Here is a 23,790-nt window from a genome sequence, read left to right on the forward strand (position 1 = left end):
CGGCTTCATTATGCCTTTGTTACTCTGGGAGTGGTTAATTTGATTCCTTCAGAGGTAATGTGAACCTTGAGCTCCCATTGGCTCCAGTGGGAGCAGGAGATATTGATAGCACACACAGAGCCTTCATGGAGCTTTGTGGTATGGTAGAGTTGCAGATCTCCTGCACAGCATCCCTAAATCCTGCCTCCGTGTGCAGCGTAACTGCACCACTACTGCTATGTCCAGGTCATGCCACACTCGGAGGGCAGCATTTGCCCTTTATAATCTCAGCCTAAACACAGCACTTAACATACTGCGAGCTGTGGGCCTAGAACTTCCTTGTTGCTCAAAGGAAGCGCACCCGACAGATCTTAGGCCAAAACCGTGGCTTATGTATGCCGGGAAATAAACGAGATGCTTAAAAATCATGTATAAATCAGTGTCAGTTGGTGGCTTTTGCAATCACCGTGTAATGCAGAAACGTTTCCATCCCTGCTGGGAATTCCTGTTGAAAATGTTCAACTGGGTCCGGTGAGTGCTGGGTTTTGGGGTGGAACAGGGGGTTGATTGGGCTGCTGTGTAATGGGTGTCACTGCCCAGCTCCCGTCAGGACAGAACACAGATCCCCCTGCTCCGAAAGCCCAGGCCCCTACCACCGAGGCTAAAAACAAAGGTCCTTTGGCTGCACGCTGGTATCGGGCCTAGGATAGAGGTGGCACAGGAGAGGATGCACCTACTAGCCACTCTCCCCTGACTAGCACCTGAGCAGGGTCAGCTCCGGCACCTGGGCTCGCTCGGAGCAGAGGGGCTGCGCCCTAGCCTGGGGCTCCCCATCATCTCTAGGGGGTAAGAGACACGAGGTGCCGGTGTGGGTCTGGATGCCCCCCAGGTTTCTCCCCTGCATGCCCAGGCAGTGCACGCTGCATTACCCACCCACCCAGTCCCGGTCCCGGTCCCGGCTCCAGCTGCATCCCCAGTCCCCAGCGGCCAGGGCGCAGCAGGGGCTGGGCTGAGCGCTCCCACCCACCCGGCCCCCTCCTTGGCCACGCGGGAGCGTGTCGGCGTGGCCCGAAGCCAGGTCCTGCCCGCGCCGCGGAGCCCCCTCCCCTGGGGGAGGGGGGAGCTGGCAGGTGCCCCCCCCTCTGCGCGCACGGTGCCCGCTTCCTGCGCCGCTGCTGCGCGCGCCTCGCCCCCCCTCCCCTCCCTGACGCAGTGGTGCATCTCCCATTTAAACCGGGGGAGCCCAGCCGCTCCCTCCCCCTGGCTGCAAACCCGGCGCCGCCAGCAGCCGCAGCCGCCCGCCGCCCCGAGCCAGACAAGCCCACGCACGTGGGTTGATTTACACCCCGGCTCCGGCCAGCTGCCTGCCCCCCCCTCGCCCAGCCCCCCCTCGCCCCGGGAAGGAGACTGGGGGCGACTCGGTGCTGCTGCTGCTGCTGCTCCTCCTCCGGGGGGTGGGGCGGGGGTCGCTGCCCGCCCGCGCGTGGGGACTTACCGCCCGGGGAGCAGGCGGCTGCAAAGATCGAGGCGCAGAGGGGAACCGGAGACCCCCGCCCTGCATCGCACTGAGCCGGTGAGTCTCGCGGGCGCGCCCCCCCTGCGTGCCCCCCCACCTCCTAGCTGGAAGTCACCCCCCGAGGCGCCCCCCTCCCCCAGTAAAGACTTTCTGCCCAGATCCGACCTAGGGAGTTGGAAACGCAAGCGGGGGGGGGCAGTTCTTGGCTCTTCTGCCCCGGCTTGGTCCAGGCAGGTGTGGCCCTAAAAACGGGGCCTTGTTTTTTCTCCCGCTCCAAGGTAAAATCTGGCTGCGTTTCATCACCCCGATAGCCTCGCCTTTAAGGGTGGGTGTCCATCTTCGGTGCTGGGACGCAGCCCTGCTTTCCCGGCGCGCCTCGGTGCTGCAGGCTTGCCAGCAGGGCTCCCCCCCCGCTTTGCAGACATTGTGTGGCGAGAGAAAGCTTTGCTCTTTTGTTCGAGAAGTGGGGGGGCTGGTGTTTGGTCTCCGAGCCCACCGCCTGGGTTGGCGGTCCATCTGTGCCTGGATTCACCCAGGCTTGCAGTGCCAGGCTAGCGGCTTTCTTAGTGCCTGGCATTTCCGCAGTGTAAGTGAGGGGTTTTTTTTCTTGTTTTGTGAAACGGGTGAAGCTCCTACCTACCTGCATTGAACAGCCAGTCTCTCTCTCTCACACTCACACACACACACACACACATATGCTCCATGTTGCACTTCCCACTCCATCCAGGCGCCCTGTCTCATTCCTGATCCAAGCTGCTTTGAGCTCAAAGGACTCCGATCATCCCTCGCTAGTGGATTTTCCCTACTGACTGTCTCCAAGAGCTTTCCCCCCCCTCTTGCCATTTTCACCTGTTGGGAGAATACGAATCACAATGAAGGTTCTGGGACATAAGATAGAATTATTAACAGGTAACTTGTATATATTTTTTTCACACCATTCTGAAGGCACTGTTCCGTCCGCTGGGCTGATGGCTGAGTTACTTTCTAAGCTAGAGTCAAATGGGTTTTCCTATTTCTAGCCCAAGCAACGAATCTTAAATGGATGCAGCTAGTTTCAGTGACACTGCGATGGCATAATGACTTGGGGCAAAATCCTGGGAGTCGGGGAAATCCCCAGTCGCAGACATCATCAGATGCTGGCTTGAGCCCTCGGTCAGCTGCCTGTCTAGAGGAGAGGGTGGGATATTGCTTTCTGCAAGAACATAGCGGTGGTGGAGAGTTCTGATGTATTGAATCCTGAATAGGAGGCGGTGGGGTGGGTCGGCTGGCTGCAGGAGTCCAGGTTAGTTCAGAGCCTGGGTATCTTTCACTTTTTTGGGCAGTTTTTCTCCTTAGCGAGTTAGTGTTTGTGCCGTGCTTGGAAACTTACATATGCCCTGTAAGTCTAGTTTATGTTTTTCCTCAGTGACAAGCAAATTCCCTGCAGCCAGTCAGCTGGCAGCAGCTTTGTCTGGGGTATTGACTTCCATCCTGCTCGGTAATCTGCCTGTTGCTGTGGGGAGGGGGTCGTTAGGGAATGGAGAACGGGGCCATTTCTCCATGCAAGGCACTCCAGCTATGCCCTCTGTGACGCAGGATGCTTTCTGCCTCCTCCTCCACAGGACCACTCGTTGATCCCAAACCCTAGTGTGTGTCAGCACCCCCATACCGCTTCGGGGTTCCTCAGACAGGATGGGAGAAGAAGAGGTGCTGGAGAGTCATGATTTCCCCTGCTGCATAAGGGCCCCACTGCCTGCCCACAGTACCTGGGGATCTCGCTTGGCTTTTTCCCTGTGTTGCTTCTGGTTGCTGACAGCCCAGGCATCTGCCAAGATGCTGTGACTGGGCAGTTCAGGGTATACTATGGCAGTGGGTCCCTGCGATGGGGGCACTGTGCGTTTGGGGCGCCAGACCTGTGATAGGGCTGTGAAGTGGCAAAGAAAAGGGTCTGTATTTAGCCCCAAATATGTTTGGGGCTCCGAGTTCGCCGGCAGCGCCTCACCATGTTTGAGGGGCAGGATTCACAGCCTTACGAAGTATATCCGAAGAACAACTCTTAACTCTTGGTTTTACTGCAGTACTCTGCAGTAATCGCCCCCACCGGGAGGATGTGGAGCTATTCCGGTAGGATCTTTTTGCTTTAATAATCCCTAGCTCTTCTCTAGCACTTTTGATCAGTAGATCTCGACACACTTTACAAAGGAGGGCAGTGTCATTATCTGCGCATTACAGATAGGGAAACTGAGGCACGGAGTGGGACCAGGACTTGCTCTGGTCAATAGAATCCAGCACTCCTGCATCTCAGACCTGAAGCGAGCCTGGGTTTCCTCCAGAGGCCAATCCCCTGCACCCCAGTAAGGGCTGGAGCTGGGGGAGGAGGCTGCCCAGTCTGTTACCAGGGTGCCATGACTAAGTGGTGAGGGACCCAGACAGGCTATCTGGAAGCTGACCTGGGGTGAATAATCTGCTGATTTTATGAGCACCCACTTTGTTGGAGTGTCACCAAGGGAGTAAGGAGACGTGGCTGAAGCCAGGGTCCCTCTTATGGCAGGATAGAGGACTGCTGCAGGGAAGGTGCTGGAATAGGCATGGGTACTGTCTATTTTCTTTCTTGCTCCAAACCCTCCTGCGCTGTCTGGCTGCCTTTTTTTCTTTCCGGCTCTGAGCTCTGGGGATTGGGGGTAGAGAACAGGTTACACGCAGCTATAGCTGCAGCCCATGTAGACAATCGGTAAATAAAGGGCCCATCTTCACAGTCAAGGCTGCTGTGCTTGGGGATCTCATTAGCTCACAATAGCACCTACCCAGCTGCGTGATGCATGTCTAAGAAGATTTAGTCTTTGGGGACCAAATTGTGCCACAGTATCAGGAAAGATCAGGGCTGTAACAGGAATCCATAACATGGTTCCATTGACACAGACTAGACTGAACCAGACCTCAGCCTTCCACGTGACAGAGTGGACGTGAAAGTGCGCACGTCCCCTCGTGTCTGGGCTCCTGCCCCGCATGGAACGCGCTGCTCTCTTGTTGAGCAGTAGGGAGCGATCCTCCGTTGGCATGGGACTCTCCCGCCTCTGGCTTCTAAGGCACTGTGAACGCAGCGAGAATGTTGGCGCCAGCTGGGTGGCCTTCAGGCCTGGGCTTCTTGGGGTAGGGACTGGAGGGATGCTGGAGAATGATGCCGAGTCCCTTGCCCTGTGATCTGTCCAAACGGGGGTGCAGTGTGTGTGTGTGTGGGGGGCGGGGGATTTGGCCTTTCCTAGGGTGGGGAGGGGAGCGGAGCAGACCCTATTGGGAAAAATTTGCTCTGCAAGGGACCAAGATGAATTGTAGGAGGATGCTTTCCCTTGGTATTGACATTAAACCAGTGGTGCCCCCCTCCGTCCCCTCCTCAGGGACTCCAGGTTAGACTGTGAAGCGCTGATGTAAGCTTTCTCCCCCCAACCTCCCCATCCCCAACTGGCAATGGATGGAGGCGAAACTTCCTTGCCTCCTATTTCGCTGCGGCCTTGTTCTAGACTCTCTTGATTTGGGGTCTCCTCCTGAATGCTTCCCTTGCCTCCCTCCTCCTCCCATTGCTCCAACTCTCCTTCGCTCCTCCATCTGGCGCCGGGCCAGGCCTGGCTCCTCTGGGAGCTGGTTTCGTTTCTCCCCATCGATCAAGGATTGCTCTATTAGGCCAAAGACTCCGTGACAGGACTCCTAAGGAGAGGGGGCCGGCACCAAGGAGGCGTGCAGACACATTGGCCGCCGTGCCGGCAGGCAGTGCCTGCGTGTGTGGCAGGCGGAACCGGCGGAGAGCCAACAAGCCGTTCTGTTAGCTCAAAGATCCCCAGCGCAGCGTCGTAATTCATGAGCGTAATGGCGTGATCTGTATGCGCTGTCCTTACAGGGACACTGCTCTTTATAGCCTCCCCTGCTCTTTCACTCTCCCGTTCTTAGCACCCTTCCCGAAGCTTCATAATAAATAGTCCCTCCCTGACGTCCAGTTTATTCCTTCTCCAGTAGGCAGGCGTTCTGTTTGGCTGTGGTTCGCCGGTGCAGCGAAAGCCCAACATGGCTGCCTTTTGTTTGCTTCTGGTGTCCACAGGAGAGGGTCTCTCTGGGAGCAGAGGCAGGGCGTGCTCCATTATTCTGCTAGCTCATTGGGGCCCGGGCTGGCTCTCACTTTGTTTGTACAGTGCCTGGCGCAATGGGGCCTGATCGTAGCTGCAGCCTGTAAGGGCTACGATAATGCAAACAGTAGCCAGCCCATTCATCAGCACTCTCTGCCTGACACACACAGAGGGAGATTCGAGGAGGCTTTTCTTTCTGCAGTGGGCGGAGGGGAGAGCTAGCCCCTGGAAGCAGACTCTCCGGCTGTGTTACATGGAGTTAAATTGAGCCCTGGCACAAGTGGGTGTGTCTCCTCTATGCTTCAGTGCAGGTTCTCTTTGTTGTGGTAAGAGAGAGCCAGTCATTGCAGAATCTAAGGACTGAAGTACAGCAAAATAAGAGGCATAAGCAACAAGCACACATGGGTTCCGCTTGGGCTCCCCTGGGGTTCAGTCACTTGGCTTTTGCTTTGTCTCCTCCCCGGGTAGTGTGGTGAGGCTATTGCACTCCGGCGGGATTTGCCCTGGGCTCTGAACGTGGACAGGTGATAGTACAGTGTTACACTTTCCATGGGAGTGTTCCACAACCTCCAACGTCGCACAGAAAATGCCCTGTTTCCCACTCCCAGTAGTCCTACCGTAGCTGTTCTTTGTTTGCGTCTCAGACCTGTGATGCTGGATTGGAGGGTTGTGGATGGAAAGATGGCAACACGTGGGGGCCCCATCTACAAGGCAGGTCTGCTGTGCCAGGGGATCTCAGTGCCCTGACCAGGTTATAACACGGTTTGGTCCTAACCCACTACGATTAGTACACAGGCCTTGAGTCGGAGTGTGGGTGTAATGTTCTTCCCATGACCAGGCCTTCTCAGGAGGTGGGCAGATAAATGTTGGGCAAGGCGGAATTTGGGTGGCCTTGGCTGTTTGCCCCATGTAGTGGGGGTTACAGTGGGTAAGCCTCAGTGATGCATGGTGGGTTATGGTTGCCAGGCCTCGGAGGAGAAGGAGTGGTCTCCTGGTAAGTTGGAAAGACGTTTTTCCTGGTTGGTCTCTACCTGGTTATCCAAGAGCAGGGGTAAGTCCAGTACTGCCGTGCGGCTTTGCAATAGGACGCCTCAAGGAGTTGAGGGGAAGGTCGCTGGCTCCTCAGATGGTTTCCCTTTCCAGCGCCCCTCTGGGCAGAGCTTCAGTCAGCTGTGTTCATCCAGGTGTCTGTCGGTGGCCAGCACTGACGTGGGTGAGCACACAGCAGGGCCGTTTGCTGAGACAGACGCATAAGGCAGGATGGCATCCGCACACCAGTGGCAGAGGAGCCTGCGGTGCCGGCTGAATTCCCCAGGAGTCTCGTGTATCTGTCGAACAGAAGAGGGGGCAGGCGTGGCCTCTGCAGGATTTCACCTAGGAGGAGCATCGCCATGGAGATCTGCTGGGGAGATGTGATGCCCTAGGTTAGCAGTAGGCTGCCCATCCTGCCTGCTCATGAGGGCAGGTCAGTAGCACTCTCTGGTGGGTTGTAGGCTGTTGATAGAAAGAGCACAGAAGTCTGACCACAAATACTGCTCAAACAGCCTCTGTGCTGGGGCCAGGTCTGAATCCTGAGTTGAGGGGCTGACAACAGAGATTGGCAGGGACTCTGTTCTTGGTGGAATGGTGTTGCTCCTCTGACCAGTTGTTGAGGAATATTGTAGAGAAATGCACCTCCTTATGGCAGTGCTGACTGTGGTCCAAACCATTTCAACTACTCCATCTTCGGAGAATCCAAACTGCTGGCAGAACGTAATCACCAGCCCCAATACGCTGAGCCACCCAAGAGTTTCTCCTCCGCTTCATCTCCTGGCAGGACTGCGTGTTCCCCCAGCTGCCGTGTGGCTGGCTGAGTGCCTGGAGAAATGCCAGAAACACTGAAAGCTGCTTTGCTTGAGGAGTTGGGGAAGTTACCTGCCATTGCCGGGACCCCCAGAGCCCTGCACAGGGGGAATGGACCTTCTGATCGTTGGTTTGCGACTTTCAATATAAAGCTGTTTTATTTCTGGTCCGGGATCTTAAGCAGCTAAAAGGGACAATGCTTTTCCATTCTCCTTCAAGTCCTTTTGTCTGCCTCAAACGTCCAAAAAGCCTGAAAATTAAGAGCCAAGATAAAATCGATTGTGTAGCACTGTTCTTCATTTGCACTGGTCCTAGTGTACGTACTGCATGTTACACAGTCATCACCGTTCTCAGACCCCACGATACCTCGGCCTGGTCGTGAGATTACGGCACAAGGCTAGGCGCTAAAAAGCAGTCCCCTCCGTGAATACAACACGTCAGCACTGGGAGTCCGTGTTGAGTGCCCACCAGTCACTAGGGAAGGGGGCCAGTCAGCAAGTTTTCAGGCAGGTAGATTGTTGTCTTGTGCGTATTCTAGTGCCCCCAGCATGCTGCGTGCTGGGAACTCACAGCTAACGCTGAGCCCATCTCTTCACTCTATCTGAATAGCTGTCTAATTGCTGCTATGAAACGTGGTCAGGGCCCAGCTGCGTTATAACAGGGCTTCTCGTTGTCAAGCAAAGGAACCATGTCCTGGATCGCGTCTCTGCGAGGGTAGCTCTGCCAGGGTGACCTGTTGACACCGTGAGTGTCCTTTGACACTGTTTAAATCATGTTTTTATTTTGAGAACTAACTGCTTAAATTGGGCTAGAGCCCTGCTCGGTCCAAGGCAGTAACGTGGGTTACACAGATGGGTCCCCTCAGGTGTCGGTCAATCCAAGATAAAACTATCTCAGGGGAGAACTTTGTTATAACTGGATGATCCCCCAGCAAGGCGGCTGTTGCAGCAGTCTTACTCCTAGTGTTTTTCAGCCGGGGGAGAACATGGGTCACTACTTTCTATTCATGCAGGCAGAAAGGAGCCATATGAGAATACGGTTGGCACATAGCCATGGTTCACAGCTGGGTTTAAACACTGGGGCAGGGTTGTATCCCACCACAGATGGGAACTTGGAGGCCATTTCAGGGGTTCAGTGGGAGGTGAGATGTCCCAAGCAGAGCCCACGCTAGGGGCATCCCATTGAGTGTCGAATGCGTGGACTTTGCAGACCGGCAGAAAAGCTACCGAATGTGCTACCCTCCATTCTTACCCTGGTGTCTGGGCCATTCACATGCTGCAGTGATGCTGTTTGAGCTCCCAGGGTGCAGATGTGCAGATCCCCCTTCAGCTCTGAACATCTTCACATCTGTGGCTTGAAGTCTCACCCGTAACATCCCCTTGATCAGTGCAGTTTTGGGTGGCCTTATTATTTAGTATGGTAGAATCCCCTTGGTTGGCACAGATCCTGACAGAAGGGGAGAAAAGCACCTGTTAAGCGATGCCCCCGGTCCTCAGAGGTTCACAGGGCGAGATTTGTTTGAATTGCATGGCTTGCGGCGTAAAAAGCATGAAAAGGCTAGAGAAAACCACATGAGGGTAAGAGGGGCTTATGTAGCAGCCGTAACAGAGCAGGGAAGCAGCGTGATGAGGAGAGTGGAGTGGGAAACACGTGCTAGCAAACTGTGATTTGCTCCTGTTAGCTATATAAACTGGCTGCACGTACCACCTCCTGTGCCAATTAAACAGGCAAGCAACACCAATAATCCATTGTTCAGCGCCATTGAAAGATACTGCGCTGAATCTCTGTCCCCAGCCATTGTCCCAATCAGGCAGGCAGAGAGCTAGTTAAGTGGCTGCTGTTTGAATTAAGCATGTTGCCTTGGTGTGTACTCCACAGTGATTGACGCAGGGCCCGGACTTCAGAAACACCTTGCAATGAGTCAGCTCTACCTCCAATACACAGCCTTACCAGACACGGTTATCCCTAGATCTCAGGGATTTACAAAGGAAGGCCAGTGTAACTATTTCTGTTTTACAGATGGGGAAACCGAGGCATGGAATGGCCAAGTTATTTGCCCAAGGCTACATAGCTAATCCACGGCAGAGCCAGGAATAGAATCCAGATCTTCTGATTCCCAGTCAGGGGCCCTACCCAGTAGGCAAGCTGCAAATACTTCAAGCTTTTTGTGACTGCACTGTCTGTGTGGGTTCATGGAGCGGTTGGATGTGTATTGGTATGGGAGAAAGCTGAAGGCCCTATCTGGCCCGTGCTATGTACAGAGAGCTGCGGGAGAGCGTCTTGAGAGCTATTGATGGGGAGCTGGTCTAGTGACCACATAAATACAAGTATGGCCACAGTGGGTCAGACTAATCGTCTATCTAGCCCAGTGTCCTGTCTTCTGACAGTGGCCCATGTGAGATGCTTCAAAGGGAATGATCAGGACAGTTATCAATTGATTCATCCCATGCTGTCCAGACCCCACATCTCGCAGCTTAGGGACACTCAAACCATGGGGTTGCATCTCTGACCATCTTGGCCAATAGCCATTGGTGGACCTGTCCTCCATGAGCTTATCTAGTTCTTTTCTGAACCCGGTTATACTTTTGGCCTTCACACCATCCCCTGGCAATGAGTTTCACAGGCTGACTGTGCGTTGTGTGAAGAAGTCCTTCCTTTTGTTTGTTTTAAACCTGCTGCCTATTAATTTCATTGGGTGACCCCTGGTTCTTGTGTTATGTGAATGGGTAAATAACACTTGTTTCTTCACACCATTCATGATTTCTAGCCCTTGATCATATCCCCCCTTGCTTGTCTCTTTTCCAGACTAAACAGTCCCAGTCTTTTTAATCTCTCCTCATATGGAAGCTGTTCCATCCCTGTAATAATTTTAAAATATATCTTTCTTTGAGATGGGGCCACCAGAACTGTGCATCATCGTTGTCATCAATCCCTTGGAGTTTGAGGATGATTGTCTTCCATAAAATGATAGCCAGCATGCAAGGTGTGGGCGTACCATGGATTTATATAGCTGCATTATGATATTTACTGTCTTATTATCTATTACATTCCTAATGGTTCCCAACATTCTGTTTGCCTTTTTGACTGCCGCTGCACATTGAACAGATGTTTTCAGAGAACTATCCACAATGACTCCAAGGTCTTTCTTGAGTGGTAACAGCTAATTTAGACCCCATCGTTTTGTATGTAGAGTTGGGATTATGTTTTCCAATGTGCACTATTTTGCATTTATCAACATTGAATTTCATCTGCCATTTTGTTGCCCAGTCATCCAGTTTTGTGAGATCCCTTTGTAAGTCTTCACAGTCTGCTTTGGACTTAACTATCTTGAGTAATTTTGTATTATCTGTAAACTTTGCCACCTCATTGCTTATGCCTTTTTCCAGATCATTTATGCTTATGTTGAAAGCAGTGGTCCCAGTACAGATCCCTGGGGGAGACCGCTATTTTCTTCTCTCCATTCTGAAAACTGACCATTTAGTCCTATCTTTTTAACCAGTTTCTGATCCATGAGAAGACCTTCTCTCTTATCCCATAATTGCTTACTTTGCCTAAGAGCCTTTGGTGAGGGACCTTGTCAAAGGCTTTCTGAAAGTCCAAGTACACTATATCCAGTGGTTTACCCTTGTCCACATTTATTGGCCCCTTCAAAGAATTCTAATAGATTAGCGAGGCATGATTTTCCTTTACAAAACCCATGTTAGCGCTTCCCCCAACAAATCATGTTAATCTTTGTGTCTGATAATTCTGGTTTTTACTATGAGTTTCACCCAGTTTGCCTGGTACTGAAGTTAGGCTTACCAGCCTGTAACTGTCAGGATCACCTCTGGAGCCTTTTTAAACAATTGGTGTTACACTAGCTATCCTCCAGTCATCTGATACAGACGCTGATTTAAGTGATAGGTTACATACCACATTTAGTAGTTCTGCAATTTCATATTTGAGTTCCTTCAGAACTCTTAGATGAATGTCTGGTCCTGGTGATTTATTACTATTTAATTGATCAGTTTGTTCCAAAACCACCTCTGACACATCATTCTAGGACAGTTCTTCAGATTAGCCACCTAAAAAGAATGGCTCAGGTGTGGGAATCTCCCTCAGTTCCTCTGCAGTGAAGACTGATGCAAAGAATTCATTTAGCTTCTTCGCAATGGCCTTGTCTTCCTTGAGTGCTCCTTTAGCAGCTTGATCCTCCAGTGGCCCCACTGATGGTTTGGCAGACTTCCTGCTTCTGATGTACTTAAATAATTTTTGCTATGCACTGCTAGAGAGAAGGAGACCCAGCAAGCAACTGACCCAGGCTGGGCTGTTCCACAGGGCATGCGCGCCGCTGTTTGCATGGAGACTTAGGTGAGCTCTCGCGTGTAGGGAGGCTGCCATGTATTATGCCATGAGGCTGTACGGGTTGGGGCTCTTGCACTTGTTGTGGACTTGATCTAGGCAGGGTGAGAATATGGCTTTCACAAGCCTTAATGTACTGGAGTTGGGACGCCTGGGCTTGGTCCTAGATCTGCCACTGACTCGCTGCATGAGCCTGGGCAAGCTGCTTTGCTGCTGTGTGCCTCAGTTTCCCCAGCTGTGAAATGGGGATGCTCATTCCTTACTTCCTGGGGGTGCTGGCTGGCTGCATTCACAATGTGCCGAGATACTAGGAGATCCTGGAGACGAGGTTTGCCCATTAACTAGGCGTTAACTGCCTGCCCAGCCAGCCCGACCTTGCCCTGCTGCTGTATGATAGATCAGCTGCCTCTGTGTTGTCATTAATGATGCTGACGTGAACTGGGGCTGGGTGAAAATTCCCCAGCTGGGTCGAAGGTGCCAGATTTCTTCCGTATTGAGCTATCGGGGAGACTTGTTTTTTTTTTTAACCCTTCCATGGACGTGGCGCTGTCATTGCTGCTGTTGTGGAGCTGTGGTCTGCTTCCCATGCTGCCGCTGCTTGTGCTGCATGCTCAAGTGTGTCAAAGGGGTTAAAGCCATCCTTGTGCCCAGTGATGGTGATGGGGGATAGTGATCAGAGAAAGGTCTGCACCACCACTCTTTGGGTTAACCGACCATCTGTGTGTTGCATGCCTCCTGGATGCTCCCTCACTTGGGATAATTCCTTAGATTAGAATTACTTAGACTAGAATAGAAAATCCCTGGATCTGTGCTGGGCATGTGTGGGTCTTCACAGGGGCTGTGACGTGATTTGGTCACAGAGACCCCCTTGGGACTGTCACTGATGTGCTGAATTTACCTCTGAGCCCATTTTTCCTGCCAGCTTGGGACTCCAGAACCCTGTCTTGTTGAGCCAGACATGCTAGCCTGCTGCAACACAGACCCAGGTCTGGACCATGCCCCCAAAGCTGCAGGCTTTAAGTGAAAACAGCTCAGCAAGTACTCCCGTCTCCAGCACCCAGGCGCCCAATTTCCAATGGGATCCAAACCCCAAATAAATCTGTTTTATTCTGTATAAAGCTTATACAAGGTAAACTCATAAATTGTCCGTCCTCTATAACACTGATAGAGAGATATGCACAACTGTGTGCTCCCTCAGGTATTAATCACTTACTCTGGGTTTATCAATAAACAAAAGTGATTTTATGAAGTATAAAAAGTAGGATTTAAGTGGTTCCAAGTAATAACAGACAGAACAAAGTAAGTTACCAAGAAAAATAAAACAAAACATGCAAGCCTAAGCCTAATACATTAAGAAACTGATTACAGGTAATATCTTTCCCTCAGAGATGTTCCAATAAGCTTCTTTCACAGACTAGATTCCTTCCTAGTCTGGGCCCAATCCTTTCCCCGGTACAGTCCTTGTTAGTTCCAGCTCAGGTGGAAACTAGGGGTTTTCTCATGACTGGCAGCCCCCTTTGTTCTGTTCCACCCCCTTTTATAGCTTTGGCACAAGGCAGGAATCTTTTGTCTCTCTGGATCCCCTCCCCTCCTTCTAAATGGAAAAGCACCAGGTTTAAGATGGATTTCAGTATCATGTGACATGTTCACATGTCCTGTGAGACCCCAAGCCTCCATTCTTCCCAGCCTGACTCTCAGGAAAGCAGGAAGGCTTGCAAGTAAACAGAGCCATTTATAGGTGATTAATTCTGAAACACCCTTAATGGCTTCTACTTAACATGTTTGCATCAGTAATACAAGTTTATATCTTATTCTCCTAACTCCAGAAATAGACATAATACATGCAAATAAATAGGATGATCACACTCAGTAGATCATAAGCTTTGTAATGATACCTTACAAGAGACCTTTTGCATAAAGCATATTTCAGTTGCATCATATCTATACTCATAAGCATATTTTCATAAAACATTATGGAGTGCAACGTCACGGGCTCAGCACAGAAATCTCATTGACAGATGGCTGCATGCGCTGCTTGGGAAATGCAGCCCCCGACCTTGTTGGCAGGGCTGAATTTAATGGGCCTGCGGCTCCATTTGTGGCACAGTTTGCTCATCACACTGTACAGCATTAGCTCCTTCTTGCTTTATTGAGGCATTAACCACCTCATTATTGGGATGACCCTTATGGAAAAGGTCTGCAGAACTGAACAGAGAACTCTCCCTCCTGGACAACCCATGGAATTCTGTAGCAGGGGCTCATTCCCTGTCAAATTCCAGAGGTTGATAGAGTATCTCCTATAGAACCCTGTTAATGTCGTCTTCTCTATTAAATTCCCCAGGACATTTCTGTAAAGGGTGACCATCGCAGTCATGCCCAAAGCCTCCTATGAGCTGGGGACTTTCTGCTCTGAGTTGCCAGTGCTGGAACTAGAGCTTATCTGAAAAATTTAGAGTTTTCAGTGCAAAATTCAAACTCAAAATACTCTGAAATTCCACCATGGTGCCTCATGGGAGTTGTAGTTTGGGTGCTTCTGCCTTCAGCCTCTTTATACGCCAGGCTCCCTAGTCAGACTACATCTGCCATGATGCAACAGTCTACCCTCTTGGTGAGGGGAAGTGGTGCAGTTGCATGGCTGCAGTGCATCATGGGAGAAGAAGTCCAGTTGGGAATCTCAGTCCCTAGAGAAGAATGGGAGCACAAAGCACTTATACTACAACTCCCATGAGGCACCACAACAACATTTCACCCTCAAAGTATTTCTGGGTTGGGCATTCACTTCTTCAACAACAACAAAAGGAGAGAGCAGACATTTCCACCCAAAAACGTTTTCTGGTTGAAAATCCAATTTTGCATTAAAAAAAACAACAGTTTTGACGGAAAATGTTTGACCCGCCTTAGCCTGAAGCTCTATTTACAAGAGCATTTGGAGCAGATGAACACTCCCTTGTCAGCTCTCATTTTCTCTCACTCCAGCTCTTTCCTATTTCAGTCCATCCCTCCACATGCTGCTGCCTCCGTTGCATCCTTTTTATAGCCTTCTCCTCTGGGGAGCTGAGTGGCAAGGGGTTGCGCCAAGGTACCAGTGGAGCAGAGACAACCTGTGCATACTGATGGGGGAAGAGCAGAGTGAGGGCAACTGGCTTCAGCAGTGTTACTGAGCATGCACCGTCCGTGTGAGCATGCTCAGTTCAAGCCAAGCAGCAAATCGGGGGGGGGACGGGGACACATGCCCCCGTATCCCCCCCCCCCACGTCACTCAGGGAGTGCTCTATAAAGGAGAGGGCAGAGAGCTTTACCAGGCAGCGCCCTCTACTGTGCGTGGTGCGCAATGGCTGCGCGTGAAGCCCCGCGTCAGAACAGCTGGGGAGAGATTTGGCATCTAAAAATACATCCCGTCTGCACTGGGTCCTCCCGTTTCCATGGATACAGCTGAGCCACAGACTGTGTGTGGTCAGGGGCTTGGATGGGACAGGAACGATCTGTCCCCAGTGCAGTCCAGGTGCGCTGACGCAGCCAGGTGCTTCTCCCTATAAATGACGTCGGGTTATTGAGCCGCATGCTGCCGGGAACACCCAGGAAACCAGCCGGCACCGGCTAGCAATCAGTGCGACTCTCCGGTACCCCCGCTCGCCTCCTGCATGGACCCAGGCGGGGATGGCGTGGGAATCAGTAGAGACCTACCAGCGCTTGCCTGGGAACCCAGGGTTGTCAAAAGAAATCGAAATAGAAAAGATTTCCACTGGGAAGAGGACATGAGGCCTAAGCCAGAGGGATCCATCAACCACTTCGCTGCTGCCTAGTGCACCAGATCCCTGGGGCCAAACATGCTTCTGGGATGGGTGGGTTTTGAGGGCTCTACACCTGACTCTCATCTCATGGCCGGGTGAGTAATGAATCCACTGATGTCCATGGAGGTACACCCATTTTGCAGCATTGAATCCCCATAGGTTACAATGGTGGTTACAGCTGATTGACGCTGGCATCAGTGAGATCAGAATGGACTCTAAGCCAGGGGGTTTCTAAGACGTCTGTCACCTTGGGATGCAAGTACCATCCCCCTGCTTCCTCTGCAACCTGGCACAATTTCCTGGGTCCTTCTTTCCCTGTGGGTGCATAACAGGGGCCTAAGTATTATTCTCCTCGAATCTCTGGTCCTGTCAGGCACAAGCGAATACGCCGGTGACGTACCACTGTCGTGTCAGGCACTTGGACGGGTCCTGTGAAAGAGGCCCACGCTACTTTGCCACTTTCAGAGCCACTCCGATCATACCAAGCTCATCAGGGTCCCTGGGCTCTGGCTCTCTTGACTGGTCCTTCCTTCCTCTATCTCCACTCAACACATCCCCACCTGGGGAAACTTCCCTGCCCCCCGTCAGGCTTTTGGCAGCTTGGGCCTGCACTTCTCCACTGGCCGAGGCTTCTAGCCCTTCTGTCCTCTTGGCTTCTAGGCTGGCTTCAGAATAGGGGGAAATCCTGGCCCCACTGAAGTCAGTGGTGGAACGGCCATGGTCTTCAGTGGGGCTAGTACTTCTCCCCTGAGATCGAGCCCTCCTTGGTAGGGGGATATTGAAATTCTGTTGTACTCCAGGTGAGCCGATTTGGCCCTCAGTTACTCCTCTGGAGCACCCATAACCTCAGTGGGGTTGCATAGATGTAGCTTAGGGCAGAATTTGGCCCTTGGTCTTACAGTTTGTCTCCCTTTTGTCCCTCAACTCAAAGGGCTTGGCTGTCCTCTGACTTGCACCAGTTCTGCACTGATGTGACTCCAGAGTCACTCCTGACATACAGCAGGGAATGGGAGAGGTGAATCAGGGTTCCTCTTACCCTCAGATGGCTGCCCCAGAAAAGGAGGAAGAAACAGAGATTCTCCCTTCACTTAATTCTATTTCAGAGATGCTGAGAGTTGGGATTTCATCTTTAGCTCTGCTCAGACTTGAGCCTCGGTCCTATCATTTTTAAGATAACCAGGATAATGACATTCAAAACCAGTGGGAGAACACTTCAACCTCTCTAATCACTCAGTGACAGACTTGAAGGTGTCAGTTTTGCAACAAAAAAACTTCAAAAACAGACTCCAAAGAGAGACTGCTGAACTCGAATTAATATGCACATTAGACACAATTAACTTAGGTCTAAACAGAGACTGGGAATGGTTGGGTCATTACACTACTTGAATTTCCCCCCCCCCATGTTAAGTTCTCCTCACACCTCCTATGGGTCATCTCGATTATCACTTCAAAGTTTTTTCTTCTGCTGCTACTGATAACTCATCTCGAAGAAGGCCATAGGAGATAGTGGGAGGGGGAGGAATAACTCATCTCGATTGGCCTCTTACAATTGGTATGCGTACTTCCACCTTTTCATGTTCTCTGTATGTAGCAATATCTTCTGTCTGTGTGTTTCACTCTATGCATCTGAAGAAGTGGGCTGTAGCCCACGAAAGCTTATGCTGAAATAAATTTGTTAGTGCCACAAGTACTCCTGTTCTTTTTTCAGGATAATGAAATCTCTCTCCCATGAGAAGCCTGGTACGGTCTTAAAGACGGGCGAATAGCACAAGACAGTTTGCACGGATTCTTTAGAGGAAACACCAGGAGTTTGCTTTGGTGGTATTCACAGCCTGTGTGATTTCCTCTCCTTCCCCGCTCCTGTGCCTGATGCTTTCATTTTTTGGTTTTCACATTGTGCAACTGAATACTCCAGGTGAACGTGTTCCTCCCTTAGCTCTCGCCTGGTAGGTCTGTGTGCCCAGCTTGGAGATCTTGGCCTCCTGTTTATAAGTTTCGGTTGTCCAATCAGGGAGCAGAAATGATAGCGTGTTCAATGAGCGTCCAATTGCACCCTACTAAAAAGGAACGATGAACGTCAAGCGGCTGACAAGCGATCTGAGGGTCATGGGGAAAGCGACAACTGAGACTGGTAGTGAGCAGCAGCGGGTGGGGACATGAACACAGACCCCTGATCTGAATAATTCAGCTCATCTCCTACCCCGCACGTTGCTATTTGCAGGCGTTTCGTGTTCTGGGGCTGGCTGTCAGTGGAGCTGTGGCCACTGACACGAGCAGAGGATCTGCCCCTCTCTCTGTCATCAGCATGTGCCCTCACGTCAGTACCCTCTATCCCTCAGGGGACATGCAGCAACAGGCTGCAGTTCCCTCCCCTGCTCACACGCTGTGCCACGGGGCATCTCCTGGGGTGCCAGCTTAGGGGTTTCCTAATTCCGCAGGGTAGCACACACACATCTGTCTAACGAGACTAGGGCTTCTAACTGGCTCAGAAAGTGACTCCACCAAAGTCAGTGTCGTTGCACTTACTTAAATTCTGAATTTTGGCCCGTGGGCCACGACTCCTCTGCTGTCACACCCATGGGCCTCCCTTGAGCAGAAGTTCCCAGTCCTGCCCAGTAGTGTGGCCTGTGGTATGCACCGCTGTCTTAGGGGCAGGATAAGACTCGGTAGCCCTGCTGACGTCCCCAAACCCCCTTAGGGCTTGTCTACACGGGCACGTGGTCCTGCTTTATGCTAAGGAGGTGGGACTACTGGCAGAACTCCCCATGTGGGTGCTTACTCCAGTCAAAAAGCAGCTTCGTTTTGGTTGAACTCAACCCCTTCCAAAGCAGAGTGAGTTAATCTGCCTAATGCCACTGCTGTGCTGGAAAAAGCGGGTCCATGTGGGTAGTCACACAAGCCTAACTATTGTGGTTTAGTTACACTGGTGTCACTGGGAACACTTTCCCGGTAGACAAGCCCTTACTTAGGACCCCAACCCTGCACTCTCCAGGGCAGTGGCTCTCATTGCTCACTGCAGAGCCCGGACCCCGGGACGGGACCCGAGTGCCAGCTGCTCCGGAGCGGGAGTGCCCCCTCCTGCGCAGCGCTGAGCTAAGGAGCCCAGTGCGGAAATGCAGTGGGAGGGTAATGAGCAAATGGCTTGTAATCGGCAATCGATGGCATCCTCCCACTGCTGCCCTGCCTTCTAACCCAGCGTTGTCTGCAAGGGAGTTAATTAATCTCAGCTGCCTGACACCTCTGGGGACGTGAGAGCGGGAGGATGTTTTGGCTCAGGCGATATATAGAGGGCGGAGAGAACAAAGCAGTGGAGGCATCGAGCAACCTCTGTGACAGTGCGGAGGGGCTGTGATGTCTCCTAGGCAGGCTCGCGAGTGTTTCAAGTCTGGGGATTAGCTCAGCAGATGGGGTAGCAGAAGTTCAGACCCCTGGGTATTACTGTTGTGTGGCTGGAGGGGCTCCATTCTCTCTTGGGGGGGCCCCAGACCAAGCGCTGCCCTCCGTATTCTTTGCAGCATTCAGGTGTGGGCGCTCCCCTTGAGGGCAGGCTTTTGTTCCAGCCCCCAGTCGTATCACTGCGTGTGCAGCCTCCTTGGGCTGCGGCAATCCTGACACGTGTCCCAAGCCGAGCGGGGCTGGCCCTGAGCTGAGGGTGGTGCTGCTGGGCTGGTGCCACGTTTCACGGTAGGTTGGCCACGTGTGGTCACAATCCTGTGGCTCTTTCTACAGATGTAGGAGAGTTAGCCTGAAATTCCAGCATGGACTCTACATGCTGAACGCCCCACTGCTCCGTCAGTTCGATGCAGTCTCCTTCAAGTCCATTGTAAACGGTTGTGCAGTGGAATATTGCACCCCAGAGGTAGCTGTGGTGGGTGAAACGACTGGTGTATAAACTGCTTTGGGAAGAGAAGTGCTATGTGCAGCTGAGAGATTAAACTTACCGGCAGCATCTCCCTACTGTGTCTCCCTCACCTCCAGGGTTTACATGGGAGGCTCTTTCCCCCCTTCCAAGATCTTTCGCACAGTTGAAATCTCTGTTTAAAGCCATCCAGCTTAGATTGGAAGCTCTCTGGGGGCAGGGATGGTCTTTTAGGTCTGTGATTGTACAGCCCCTAGCACGCCGGGGTCCTGGGTCGTGTCTAGGACTCCTAAGCGCTGTGGTAATACAAATAATAAATGAGAATTGAGGCCCTACCAAATTCCCGGCCATGAAAAACGCATCACGGACCGTGAAATCTGGTCTTCCCCTGTGAAACCTGGTCTTTTGTGTGTTTTTACCTTATGCTACACAGATTTCAGAGGGAGACCAGCCTTTCTCAAATTGGGGGTCCTGACCCAAAAGGGATTAGCAGGAGGGTCACAAGGTTATTTTAGGCGGGTTGCGGTATTGCCACCCTTACTTCTGCGCTGCCTTTGGAGCTGGGCGCCTGGAGAGCGGTGACTGCTGACTGAGGGCCCAGCTCTGAAGGCAGCAGTGCAGAAGTAAGGGTGACAATACCATACCAGGCCATCCTTACTTCTGCTCTGCTGCTGGCGGCGGCTCTGCCTTCAGAGCTGGGCTCCCAGCCTGCAGCCGCTGCTCTCCAGCTGCCCAGCTCTGAAGGCAGCACCACCACGAGCAGCAGCGCAGAAATAAGGTTCATAATCCCCTACAATAACCTTGTGACCCCCCCAACTCCTTTTTGGGTTGGGATCCCCACATTTACAACACTGTGAAATTTCAGATTTAAATAGCTGAAATCGTGACATTGACGATTTTTTCAATCCCATGACCGTGAAATTGACCAGAATGGACGGTGAATTTGGTAGGGCCCTAACGATAATGCTCTCGCAGATTTCTCGGCTATGGGGTGGAAGGTAACCGCTGCTCAGCACCAGCGATCTGCTCCCAGGATGGAGTTAAGCACGAACTTGGTGGAGCTGAGCAAAGAAAGTGAAACTCTCGTCTTGTGGCCAATCAGGAGCTTGGGCCTTGTTTCCTGAGGTCCCAAATCGTTCGAGCCACCTGAGCGCTGGCTTGCTCGGGTCCCATGTGTATCTGTTAAGAGTCAACAGGTCCCCACGGCTCAGATTCCAAACCAGCAAACCTGGGCCTTTCCAGCTGAGGTTTTCCCTCACCCCTGAGCAGGGCCACCCGGGGGGTCAAGTGGGGCCATTTGCCCCAGGCCCCCCAGGGGCCCCCACGAGAATATAGTATTCTACAGTGTTGCAACTTTTTTTTATGGAAGGGGCCCCTGAAATTGCTTTGCCCCAGGCCCCCTGAATCCTCTGCCCCTGAGACTCAGACAAGCTGGGGCTTTGTCCATGCACTCGTGGGCACTGATCTGGTTAATCTGGTGCAAACTCCTGCATGGACGCTTAGTTAAGAGCAGCTTCTTTCAATTTAGCTGAGCCCTGTTCCTAATCCGCGGGAGCTAAACCGAATCAGCCAGGTTTCTGTGGATTTAAGCGCATCCCCACCGCTTTTTGCATCAGTTCAACTGACTCCACTTTCAGTTCACCTTTCGTTGAAACTGGTGCAGCTTTGAGTGGACACAGAGCAGAAGGAAGGATTTTGGTGACACTCCCCACAGCCCGATCTGAGAGGCCTGAGGTTTATGCAGCTCTAACACTGTGCCCTGCAGTTCCATAGGTCATCTCGATATATTCCAGGGGCGTGGACGTCTTAAACTCCTGGCTATTAGGGGGCGACAGCTCCAAAGTCTGCAGGGCTGACGGCCCTGATTCTAGATTGAGCTGTCTGGGGTACTCACCTGACACCCCTCACAAGTGCTACGGCATTTCTCCTCACAACACCCCTGTTCTCCCCGGGGTACAGAGCGGGAGTGGAGGCACAGAGAGACCGAGGCCGAAGATGTCTTTAGGCACCGCTCTGCTCAGCGTTGCAAGGCCCAAGATTCAGCTCCACAAAGATCCTTAGGCTCCAAGCTTCAGTGGAAATAGGATCCTAAATACCTTTGCAGAGCTTGGCCTGAGTGACAAAGGAGCCTGGGCCCCTTTCAGTGAGATTTAGCTTTACAATGCTGAAGTGACTTAGGACAGGAGTGGTGCACTGCCTAAATACTTTTAAAAATCCGGGCCTAAGTGACTTGGCCACGGTCACCCAGGACACCTGTGGCAGAGCACAGATTTGAACCCAGCTCTCCCACGTCCCAGGCTGGCTCCCTGCCCTCGCTGACCACGTGGAGGATCCAGCCCTGCTGAGCCGGCCCGGGCAGATGCTGCTCACAAATTTGTCAGTGCTTGCGGGCTTCAGCCCAAAGGCTCCCCGGGGGCCAGCCAGCTCAGCGGGGTGTGTGAAGGCACTGAGGTTAAACTCCAGGGCTCCTGGAATGGGGAGGGACACGCCCCTCTTTCGGGGAACGGGCTCGTGGCTGAAGCAAGGAGCTGGGGTGCGATTCCTCCTCCCAGGGCGCGTCTGTCACCCAGCGACATGCAGGATCCTCCCTTCCCACGTGGGAGGGTTTCACAGGCTGCGCCCCAGGGTGCCCTCTCCTGGCAGAGCAGCTGGGTGAAGGCGTCATGCCCATGTGCCTCTCCCCCTCCCCGAACATGTATAGTGTGGGCAGCAATAGTGCCAGCTTTACCCACCCCACCAATGTCCTCCCCCGTCCCCCCCCCCCCGCCCCAGGCATGACTAGGGTCAGTCTCCACGGCCCAGTCAGTCCCTGGCCCCTCTGCCATGGCTGCCCATGGGGGGGACCAGCTACTGCCCGCTCTGATAGCCACCATGTACTGGGCACATCTGTCCCATCCTGATGCCACCCCAGATGGACCTATCTCGGAGAGCCGATCCTTGGGGCGCACACAGCAGAGATCTGGCTGCTCCCCTCGCCAGCTGCAGCCCAGAGCTCAGGCTGAAGGTCTGTGGGCAGTGCCAGGAGGCTGGCTGCCAGGCAGCTGACCTGTGTGCTGGTTTTATTTCCCCCTGCAGGGCTGCTGCTGCAGGAAGTGACCATGGCAGGGCTGCACGAGCTGCGATTCACCGAGGAGAAGCCACTGCTGCGAGGCCAGGATACCGAGCTTGTGAGTTGCCTTCCTTCCCCCCGTACATCCCACCTGTCAGCCTCCTTCATTCCCAACACGCAAGGAGGTGTTGGTTGTATGGAATGGCTGCCTGCCTTGCTTTGCCCTAGCCTCAGTTGGGGCTGTTCACCCAGCAGCAGCAGGTGTCTGTAATGTTCTGGTTTTGTGGGTGAGTTATGTTGCCCTCTAGTGGCTCAGCTGACAGGGTGGATAAGGGACCTACCATTGCCAGCAGCTAGGGGAGCTCTCCTTTAGCTCAAATGCAAGGGATCTAGTCCTGACTCTGTGTGTGTGTGTGTGTGTGTGTGTGTGTGTGTGTGTGTGTGTGTGATTGTTATCCTCTTCACACACCTTGTCCTATAACCGTGAATCTACCAGTGCATTCTGGGACAGGCATCTGTCCCAAAGAGGCGTTACTAGGAGCACGGGCTTTTGGATAACTTCCACATTAGGATGCAGCTAGGAGGAGCGTCCGTGCTGCAAGTAGCTGCAGTGTTTGTCCACGCTGAAGAGAAACCATTGTAGGCCGGACTCGTTCCGCTGGATTTCCGCTAACGGCGTAGCTGGCTTTGTGAGCAGCGAGGGTGCCACCATGTGGCCCAACTGAAGAATGGCAGCTTGCACCATGCAAGCATCTGAGTGTCTGGTAGCAGCTGGGTCCCTGTGGAGATGGCGGCCAAGGATCAAGCGCTTGACTGTTCCCAATGTCTCCACTGCTCCCCTCGGCTCGGCCAGGAGTGCAGGCTGGCTGCAGTGACGGGCAGCGCCCAGGTTCTGAAGCAGATGGGATGGTGGACCATGCAAAGGCAGGAGATGAGGGTGGTCTGGCTTGCCCCACCACTTCCTGTTCCTCAAAGGCTCCTTTCATGGCAGCCCATGTCCCATCTGGTGTCTTGCTCCTAGCTCAGCTGCAGGGGGTTATCTGACTGAATGCCCCTGCCAGGCCTGGGAGCCAGGGACGATTCACAGGGACTACCGCCCGCCCCCGTGATCAGACCTTAGTAGGTATCCATCTCTGGCTAAGCTCCCATTTGAGCCTATCGTGTGAGAGCGGAGTGGGAGGGAGGCTGCGTCTGGAAAGCAAGCGGGGAGGAGTTGATGAACATCAACAAGCTGACTTCTTCCTGCAGGCTAGAAAGTGTGGGGGAGACACAGCCAGCCCAAAGAGCAATGCCCCCAGCATAATCTCTGAGGCCTGGGG

General features: G+C 52.7%; 1 protein-coding gene across 6 annotated transcripts in view; it reads left to right on the plus strand.

The window, feature by feature from the left end:
• The first annotated feature begins 1,203 nt into the window (after positions 1–1,203).
• The window catches only part of NDRG4 (NDRG family member 4), an 89,785-nt gene continuing 67,198 nt past the window's right edge, over positions 1,204–23,790 (plus strand). For 2 of the 6 annotated variants that reach the window (XM_054048719.1, XM_054048725.1), the window contains exons 1-2: positions 2,104–2,404; positions 22,498–22,589. In XM_054048719.1, coding sequence (XP_053904694.1) covers positions 2,368–2,404; positions 22,498–22,589 — 129 coding nt within the window. In that variant the 5' untranslated portion in view covers positions 2,104–2,367. Of the gene's footprint in view, positions 1,553–1,949; positions 2,082–2,103; positions 2,405–2,708; positions 2,778–22,497; positions 22,590–23,790 lie in introns of those variants that run through there. The other 4 variants (XM_054048721.1, XM_054048722.1, XM_054048720.1 and 1 more) reach the window with 4 other exon arrangements.

The sequence above is a fragment of the Malaclemys terrapin genome, chromosome 14, assembly GCF_027887155.1.
Source record: "Malaclemys terrapin pileata isolate rMalTer1 chromosome 14, rMalTer1.hap1, whole genome shotgun sequence".
Taxonomy (NCBI): Eukaryota; Metazoa; Chordata; order Testudines; family Emydidae; genus Malaclemys; species Malaclemys terrapin.